Source organism: Dipodomys merriami, unplaced genomic scaffold (genome assembly GCF_024711535.1).
Source record: "Dipodomys merriami isolate MVZ:Mamm:240054 unplaced genomic scaffold, mDipMer1.0.p SCAF_31, whole genome shotgun sequence".
In the NCBI taxonomy this organism is placed as follows: Eukaryota; Metazoa; Chordata; class Mammalia; order Rodentia; family Heteromyidae; genus Dipodomys; species Dipodomys merriami.
Genome location: NW_027204604.1, coordinates 11,465,936 through 11,475,848, shown reverse-complemented (window position 1 = coordinate 11,475,848; position 9,913 = coordinate 11,465,936). Strand labels below are relative to the sequence as shown.

Genomic DNA, 9,913 nt, shown 5'->3' with positions numbered 1-9,913 from the left:
CTTTTACTAAAATATGGTTTACAGGTTTTGTTTTTATACTGATTTGAACTTAGGGTCTCATGATGTTAGCTTTTTCACTGTCTGGCATTCTACTTAAGCCACGGTCTCATTTCTGGCTTTTTGCTGGTTAAGTGGAGATAAGAGTCTCCTGGATGTCTGCCCTGGCCAGCTTTGAAATGCAATGATCAGACCTCAAGCTTCCAGAATAGCTGGCTGCAGTCATAGTATTTACCTTCGTACCACTCTTCCCCCCTCAACAGGCTGAAGTTAACTCACCCATCAAAATCCAGTCAGCATTCAATCTACAGTGCTTCCACAATATGGATTTCACCCTGAAAAACCTGCGTAGGAATTCTAAAACCAATGTCAGAACACTCAAAAAAAAAAAAAAAAAATCATGACCAGGTGCCAATGGCTCACACCTATACTCCTAGCTACTCAGGAGCCTGACATCGAAGGATTATGGTTTAAAGCTGGCCTAGGCAGGATCATAAGACTCTGATCTCCAATTTAACACCAAAAAGCCAGAAGTGGAGCTGTAGTTCATGTCTAGCTTTGAACAAAAAAGCTTAAAACAGGCCCTGAGTTCAAGCCCCAGGACTGGAACAAAAAGACAAAAAGACAAAAAAAAAAAAAAAACACATATACTTAATGATCGCAAATATATTTATTACAATTTACAGATTAGTTAACAGGTATATATACAAATAGAATTTCAACAATAAAATTCCAACAGACTGGCTACATTTAAATCACTGGATCTGAATAAGCCAATTAGAAGTCTGCCAGTACCTAAACTTCACCTTCCATAAATTATAAAAAAATAAAATCTGATGGGTTTGACTTCTAGTTAGATGGAAGAGGTGTTATCACATTTCATCACTGAGAAATAGAAATGCTATCTGTCTATACAAAGCTCTTCTCATGATACATTCACATGTAAAGCACCATGACATGACTTTAATGTATAAAATGTGCACGAAAGACCTTCAGGCATTTTATTCTTAAACATTGGTTAGGGGACTCTTAACATATAGAAATTGGATAAATGGACAAGAATTTTGGCTTGCTCCTTCAGTCCAATTTTTATGTTTTTTTTGGAGACAGGTCTTATCATACCTATCAATCTGGCCTTAAGAGTTGCTGTGTAGGCTAGGCTGACCTTAAACTTGAGATCCTCTTGCTTTAGCCTTGCAAGTGCTGAGATTACAGGCATGTACAACCATGCCCAGCTTCAATCTAATTTTTAGCTTACTCTAAGCCTGGTAGCCAGGAAAACCACTGTACAAATTATAGGCAATATTTCTTTTTCATTTGGTGGCATGGGGGATTGAATTCAGGGTCTTGTGCTCAAAAAGCAACCTACAGTTGAGCCCTAGTCCAGACTAATTTATGGTCCCTTTGTCGTCATCACAATTTTATCACTTCTAAAGGAGAGAGGAAGACATGGGAGATTCTGAACCAGGCTTTTACTTTTCTGCAAGTGGGAGCAGTCTCAAGAGAAATCCAAGTGTAAAGACGTCCTATCACTTTAAAATTCACAGATGTGCTAGATTTTAGAAACACAAAATGTAACTGAAGTTTCAAATCATCTAGTATACTTAGTCTTATTTTAAAAGACCACCTATGCATTATCACAAGGCTTTTACCTAAGTGAATGACCCAGGCCTGAAGCACCCTTGTTTTTCCATTGTGTTTTACCAGACTCTGTGGTTGCCTAAGTGGAGGGACCCAAGCCCCAAGGTCTCTTCAATAACTTAGCCAGCTTCCATATGCTGTACTCTCAGTGTGTATAGTAATGAATATATATACACTAACACTGGAGGCAGATCTCGAGAGCAAACCAGATGGGAATAAAATGACCAGGTAGATCATAAACTGAGGTAGTAACCCTACAAGCACTTCTGAAAAACTCATCCCTATACTGAAGTTCAAAATAAGTGGTCTTCTAACCTCCTGTGGTGGGAAACATGGAGTAAAAACTGACCATCAGAGCTGGTTAACATTACTAACCCAACAGATGTACACCATGGAAAGCTAGCTAAATGAAACAAGCATAATCAATCAATGCAAAGACTTCAATAGTAAACTTTGGACTAAAGGTATTAAGACTTGCAAGTTGTTAAATCTAGTTCTTCCTTTCCTGAAACTAGAGGCTTTGCCATTGCTTTTCTATTATTAAAATAGCAGAACGCAATAAACCTGGATACTGACTGGAGCTTCTTTTCCATTTCACACTTGAAGATTCAGAGCTGCCCAGTCCCAAGTTTAGTGTCACCCTGACAGGTTTTGAAAGTGACAGTGCTGAGGTGTGGTGTTGAATAACACTGATCTTCTTTTGAGAGCGTATACTATAAAAACAAAACTCTTATTTGCCTCTAAAGGTGAAAAAAACACTTAGGATGCAGTGATTACTTTCTCAAGTGTTTTACAATTTCTCACTGTGGAAAGATACAAAGAACTACAGTAACTGGAGCTACAGTAACAGAACTGGAGCTACAGTAACAGAAAACTCCAAAAACAGTCTGCACAGAAATAAAATATATTAGATGCTAAGATTTGGCAGATAGACACAGCTTTTTCAAAGCTGCAGAGATTCCTCTAAGGGCAGGGTTTTCTGGCAGTCATTGGAAACATCTTAAGTAAAATTGGTAGAAAAATTCACCACATTTTCAACAATAGTCACCTTTAAAACAAGAAAAAAGTGGCATGATATAATGTGCTTTTAGTATGTCATGAAGATTATTATTTTGCAGCCTTAAGGTAAAGGGGCCTAATCAATAGAGAGAAAAAACAGAAAAACATAAAAGCCCATTAATGTAGGAATATTGGTAAAAATTAGGAGCCTAATAATTTTGGACAAATGTACAAATTAGAACTGAAAATGGGCTTTAAAGCCCTATATTGTTTCCCAAGAAAGTAAGTTTTAAAGTGCAAAGTTACAACTCAAAAGGTCTCCCTGTTCACTTCAAGCAAAGAACATTTAAAAAAACATCCAACTAAACTGAAAAGGGGAGGACCAAAAATCACAGATCCTTCATTATCAGAGCTGACCGCAAGCCTGCATATTTCTAATGGGATATGTTGCAAAAATTAAAAAATTAAACTATTTCACGGGAACCAATTTTATATCTCTTTAAAAAAAGAAAAAAAGTCAATATTTGTTTTTATCTTTTTAAGCCTCTTAAGAGGTAGTATATGCAAGGCTACACACTATCAACTCATCTTAACATTGTTTGAAAACAGTAAGTCCTTCAAAGCACACTTCTTGGAGTCTATTAAACATTCTTTCTCTGTGCTCAAATGTCAAGCAATATCCAATAGCAACTTCTGTTTCTTGAATTCGTTTCTGGAACCTGCATCCATCTCTTGCAAATTCTTCCCAGGGTCCTTTGCGATCCTCATCACCACTTATGTAATACTCTGTAACTTCTTCAAGGAAGGTTACCTACGAAGACAAAGACTCACTTCAATACCACTACATCCATGGAAATCAATATTCTTATAGAAAACTTTTAAACAATATTATTTTATTTTTCATTTTTGAAGAGTTTTCACTTTTCAGTATTGGCCAATTGTTGAGATTTTTGGCAGTTCCTTTTATAATCATATTAGAGAAGAGAAAATTAGTTAGTAAACAAACTATAGTAAAATTGGTTCTTTTAGGATGTTACTACATGAGACTTTGTAAGACTAACAAAAGAAAAAAGATCCTCTTCTTTGTACCTAGTATGCTAACATACACAGGTTTATAACCCCTTACTTGAACTGCTTGGAACCAGTAGTTATTTCAGATTTCAGAGTTTACTGCATCTTGGAATATGTTCATACACTTTGCTTTTTTTTTTTTTTTTGGGGGGGGGGTCGGTAGTGGGGCCTGAACTCTGGGCCTGGGCGCTGTCCCTCAGCACTTCAGCTCAAGGCTAGCGCTCTACCACTTGAGCCACAGCGCCACTTCCGGCTTTTTTCTTTTTGCTTATGTGGTGCTGAGGAATCGAACCCAGGGCCTCAGGCACACAAGGCAAGCGGTCTACCATGAGCCACCTTCCCAGCCCCATCATACACTTTGCTTTTATCCTTAAGTGAAATCCAAATGCTTCAAAATAAAAAAAGGTTAGTTTCATGTTGGCACCCAAAAACTTAAGATTAGGGTGGGAGCAGGGGGTAGAGATATGTAGCTCAGTTGGAAAGCATTTGCTTAGCATAGGAAAGAGCCTGGATCCAATCTAGGGGTTACCAGGGGGAAGGGGGAATCTGATTCCAGCACTGGGGAGACTGAGGCAATAAGAGCTCAAGTATAAGGTCAGTCTGGTCAACAAGTGAAAGACCTGTCTCCAAAGGGGAAAAAAAAAAAGGTTTCAGATTTTGGATTTTCACATTAGGGAGGCTCAACCAGTACATGAAATTGTCCATACTATAACATACATGACAAAGAATGAGTGACAATCCTACTTAATTCTTACTAAGGACACTTCCTCCTGAGGTACCAAACTCAGAAAGTTAAAAACTTGCATTAAAGCATGTTTAAATTACATCAGCTAATCCCGCAGAGGCCTACTCCTTTCCTTGCCTTTACATCAGGCTAGAGAATGCCCGAGAGGACAATTAATAGGTATGTAACACCTTACTAGATATTGCATTCTAATCATTACTCAATCGCTGTGTCACTAGGGTAGGTTTTACCATATGCAAGCTCTTTTCAGAGTTTTCTCATTTTTTTTTCTTTTTTCTTTTTTTTGGGAGGTCCAGTCATGGGGCCTGAACTCTGGGCCTGGGCACTGTCCCTCAGCATTTCAGCTCAAGGCTAGTGCTCTACCACTTGAGCCACAGCGCCACTTCCCGCTTTTTTCTTTTTGCTTATGTGGTGCTGAGGAATTGAACCCAGGGCCTCAGGCATGCAAGGCAAGCGCTCTACCACTGAGCCACCTTCCCAGCCCCCAGAGTTTTCTCATTTTTATTACCATTTAATCCTCCCATCAACTCTATGAGGTCAACTAGCAAGCCCAGACCACCCAGCATCTAAGGGGTGTAAACAGGATCCAGGCTGTCTGGCTCCATAATCTGCACTACATTTTGCCAGCACAGAAAGTATTTCAAACTCCTAGAACTGAAGCTTCTAAATTAAGGCACTACTCATTATTCCCATAAACCTCAAGAATGGCATAGTCAACAGCTGTCCTACGTTTTATTGTATTTAGACACATTCTTTTGTAGGTTTGTTTCTAATTCAGCCAAAAGTAATATCTTCTTCACTAGTTTCATTTTACTCAATAAGCAACTGAGATGAGAAACTGGACTGGGCCAGTTTTATTTACTTGTTTCATTTAAACTTGGAGTAAACTGGGCTGGGGTACTCAGAAGTAAAACGAATTCAAGAGGCTCTAGGTTTAATTCCCAGCATGGCAAAAATAGAAAACAATACATCTTGCAAACAGATGTCCCCATCAGATAAATGGTGGATCAAAGCCAAGCTGGGCTGCCTCCCCTATCTCTTAGCACCAAAGCACTCAGGAGTAGAATCTCAGACGCCACGTGCTCACCCCATTTTGTGTCTGTTCTCAACTAAACAAATCATTTTGTCAGGGGCTCCTTATAAACTTGCTTCACAATAAAAATACCCAAGTGTTTGGGGGAGATTTCTTCCCAATTAATAACTTCAGTTGAATAAGCCATGAAAAGAAACAAAGCAATTCAAGATTCACAAAACTAAAGTTAACTACACAGCCATTTAAATAGTAAAATACGCCCAAGAAGTTGTTTTTTTTTTTTTTTTTTTTTTTTTTTTTGTGGGGGGGTGGGAGGTTCCGGTCGTGCCGCCTGAACTCTGGGCCTGGGCCCTGTCCCTCAGCTCTTCAGCTCAAGGCTAGCATCTACCACTTGAGCCACAGCGCCACTTCCGGCTTTTTTTTCTTTTTGCTTATGTGGTGCTGGGGAATCGAACCCAGGGCCTCATGCATGCAAGGCAAGCACTCCACCACTCAGCCACCTTCCCAGCCCCCCGCCCAAGAAGTTTTAAGACTAGGCCAGGAACAGGAAGCAACTACCCAAACCAAGTGACCATCCATGGTTTACTTAAACTTATAACTGGACACTGTTAACTTGTAATCTTTTTCCTTTATAAAAGCCATTACCATTTCCTGTAGCTTTCAACTGCCAATCAAAAAGCTATTAATGTCAAAAGAGATTGGTATTAAAACTAGCGCTTCCTTTCATAGCAAACAACCAAATTAACCTGACTTGCTATTTGGTATTACCTCTCTAGGTTTCAATGGACAGGAGTAACATTTGCCATGCACATAAAGTACTACATACTTGCAAACAAAAGGCCACATATAAAACTAATGTAGGCTGGGAATGTGGCTTAGTGGTAGAATGCTTGCCTAGAATACATGAAGTCCTGGGGTGGATTCCTCAGTATCACATAAACAGAAAAAGCCAGAAGTGGTGCTGTGGCTTAAGTGGTAGAGTGCTAGACTTGAGCAAAAGCAGCTCAGGGACAATGCCCAGGCCTTCAGTTCAAGCCCTAGGGACTGGCAAAAAAAAAAAAAAAAAAAATTGTAAAACTCCTTAGCTAGAATAGAACCATCTTGATCTATGAAAACTAAATCATGCACACATGAGTATTTCTGTCCCAATAAAAAGTGAGAACTTGGGCTGGGCACCCGTGGCTCACGCCTGTCATCCTAACTACTCAGGAGGCTGAGATCTGAGGCTCATGGTTCAAAGCCAACGCCGGGCAGAAAAGTCCATGAGACTTATCTCCAGTTAACCACCAGAAAACTGGAATTGGCGTTGTGGCAAGTGGTAGAGTGTTTGCCTTGAGCTGATGAGCTGAGGGACAGAACCCAGGCCCAAAGTTCAAGTCCCAGGACTGACCAAAACAAAAACAAAAAGTGAGAACTTGAAACTTATAGTTGGCAAACCCAAAGCCACCAACCCAAACTGAAACACTATCTCGTAACATCTACTGGAATCTTTCTCTTGGATAAGTTACTTGAACATTTCTCAATGCAAACAGGAACTTAAGAATACTTTCCCAAAAACATGCACAATTATGCATAAAATCATAAAGCTATCAAAACTAATTTCTAAGCATGTTAAAAGCTACAAACCTTTTTTCTTTTGAGATGTGTGTGTCTGTCTCCAGAAAGAATATCATGATGAACCAAGTCTGGAGATTCATTTTCTTGGCTCCCTAAAAGTTCCACTTTACAAGAAAGTAAAGTATGACACTCAGAAATGGCCACTATAGACTCAGAAGGGCTCTTTGAGTCACAACAGCCTTTCCAGTTTTTCCCTGATGTTTGAAAAGGAGCCTTAAAATTTAAAAGGTTGTAGGGGTCATCAGAATTACAGAAAGAGTTCCACAGTTTAAGACTCTCTGCCTCATCTGCACTAGATTCCCAGTCATCATCCTCTCCAGAATAACCATCAGGAGTCTCATCAGGAAGGGGAGAGTTCCACAGCTCGGCCTTGCCAGACAAATCCTTCCCCGTATCAGAAGAGTCTCCAGGAACAATTCTGGAAGCAGTCTGAATTGTTGCTGTAAAGTTTTGGGGATTATAAGGATCGACACTGTAGAAAGAGTTCCAAAGTCCCACAGAGTTTCCTTCAAGGTCTGATTCTGAAAGTGAGCCATCACTATCAAAACCATCATCCTCAGCTTCTTCATCCCAACTCTCGCCTTCTGACTCCGAACTTGTTTCCGAGTCACTAGATGCACCTCCCAAAATGTAATCAATCAGCTTGTTACTACAAGCTGGTCGCGCTGAAATGGGAAAGTCCTTCTCCATGGCAGAGAAGTCAACGACACCGATTTGGTCCTCTTCACGTTCTTTCTCTACCTCGCTTTCCGAAAGGTCTGGCTTTGGCAGAACAAGTTGAGCCTCCCCGGGTGTCCCAGGAATGACTTCAGCAGGGGTTGAGTTCTCTGCGCAGGGTTTCAGATCCATCCGGAGAAGGCTGTGCTCCTCCTCCAGGCTGTGGTAACCATTATCTTGGTCAGGCGTGGGTAACTCTTGGCCCTTGTGAGCCTGCTGAAGGAATTCCAGCCGTTTCATGCGAAGATGGTGGATTTCGGGAAGGCCTTCTCTGGAAAGCGGTGGACACTCCTGCCACGAGGCTGCACAGATCTCTGCTCGCAGTGGTTGGGGTTGACAAGGGTCCTCAGACAGGCAGCTGTTTTCGGAGGCTAGTGTCTGGAACTCAACGAGCTCGCCACTTGCAACGCTGTTCTGACTGCTGAGCTCTAGATAGGGAAGGCAGTTCAGGTAAGAGTGGTTCAGCAAATAAGAGACTACGTTGAAATTGCCTAAGCGCTGAATGTTGAGAGACCCGGAGGGCGAAGTGCCAAGTTCTTGGTCAAAGAACAGACGGGCTTGAAGGCTACTGGGCAACAGCTCTACCCCCCACAGCTGCTGCTCCAGGAACAAAGTGTGCGCCGCCGAGTCCAAAGGCCTTCCCTTGGCTTTGAGTTCCAAGTCTAGGTCCGAGGATGGGCAATGCCAGAGGAGCCCCTCCTCTGACCAATCCAGGGGGCCGGCGACCAAATCGTCCGAAGGGTCCCGTCGCAGAGAGTTCAAAGCCTTCCGCGCGGTGGGAGTGGCTGGCTCCCCGCGTCCCCTCAGGGCTCTCAGAGTACTGTAGCCTCCGGCGAAATCCAACCATCTGGTCGGAATCATGCTACCGAAAAGCTGGCTCCAAAGCAGCAGCTTCTGGAGCAAGCCGGGCAGCGGTGCGAGGAGCTGGGAGAGCAGCCTCACCCAGTAGCTGGTCCGAGCCTCGGGCTGGGCGGAAGAAGGCAGGGGAGGGTCCCCGGAGTTCACAGGGGCGGGAGTGGCCGAGAACTTGGGACAGCCGGCCTGACATGGCCGCGGGAAGAAGGGCAGCCGGAGAGCGGCCCGCGGGCCGGGCCGTGGGCGCGGGCCGCGCGCGCCGGGCTCCATCGCCGAGTCCGCGGCCGGCGTCTCTCGGGTGGGAGGTTCGGACGGGATCGCGAGGAGGCCTACACAGTCTCGGCGTTGCCCCGCGGCGGAGTCGGCACCCCAGGCCGGTGCTGGCGTCCGCGGAGGAGGAGCCACACAAGGCCGCGGTTCCGGAAGCGGGCGGCGGACCCCGGAGCCCCGCGGCCCGCGGAGGAGGCGGCGGCCGGGGCGACTTCCATCCTGGCGGGGGAAGCTGGTGTCTACTCCACGCGAGATCTCCCCACCATAGGTAACGACCTTCTCGCGGCGGCGGCGACTCTCCGGGAGACACGGACCGTCACAAACCCGCTGAAACAACGCGACGCCGGAAAGCTGGGGGGGAAGCCCAAAATGGCCGCAGGGCCGGAGCGAAGGGAGAACACCGCGAGCCACCGGATGAGACGAAGGACGGTCGGCGTCTACGACACCAGCCCTGCGCCACCCAACGTCATAGGCAGTCTCGGGAGGCGGGCCCTTCCTCACTTCCGTCTAGCCGCTGATTGGTCACGCCCGAAATCCCAGCCGGCTTCCATACTCTCGGTGGGGCCGCTCGCACGCGGGAGGTTGCATCAGCCGGGCTCTGGCCGTGTGCGTGCGCAGTCTGTTCCCAGTGGTCTCCTAGGAGACCGCACCCTCCGCCGCCCTCTGGGTTAAAGGGTAGAGCTTGAGGAGGAGAAACGGTTCCTGGGATAACAGAATTCTCTCGCCTGTAATCTTAGCTACTCTGGAGGCTGAGATCTGAGGGTCCCGGTTCGAAGGCATCCCGGGCAGGGAAGCCCTTGAGGCTCTTATCATCAATTAAACACCGAAGAAGACGGAAGTGGAGCCATGGGTCAAGTGCTGGAGAGCTAGCCTTGAGCAGAAAAGTTCAGAGCCGGTGCCCAGGTTCTGAGTGCAAGTCCTAGACTGACACACACACCAAAGAATTTCCCTTTTATGGAACGTCTTAT

The 9,913-nt window shown here is 44.5% G+C and overlaps 1 protein-coding gene across 1 annotated transcript; it reads right to left on the bottom strand.

Moving 5' to 3' along the window:
* Positions 1-648: 648 nt before the first annotated feature.
* Ppp1r15b (protein phosphatase 1 regulatory subunit 15B) lies at positions 649-9,420 on the bottom strand. Its single transcript, XM_070041727.1, is given in 3 exon segments — positions 649-3,270; positions 3,272-3,448; positions 7,113-9,420. Coding segments are annotated over 3 exon segments (2,064 nt in total). The 5' UTR covers positions 8,946-9,420; the 3' UTR covers positions 649-3,216.
* Positions 9,421-9,913: the final 493 nt, after the last annotated feature.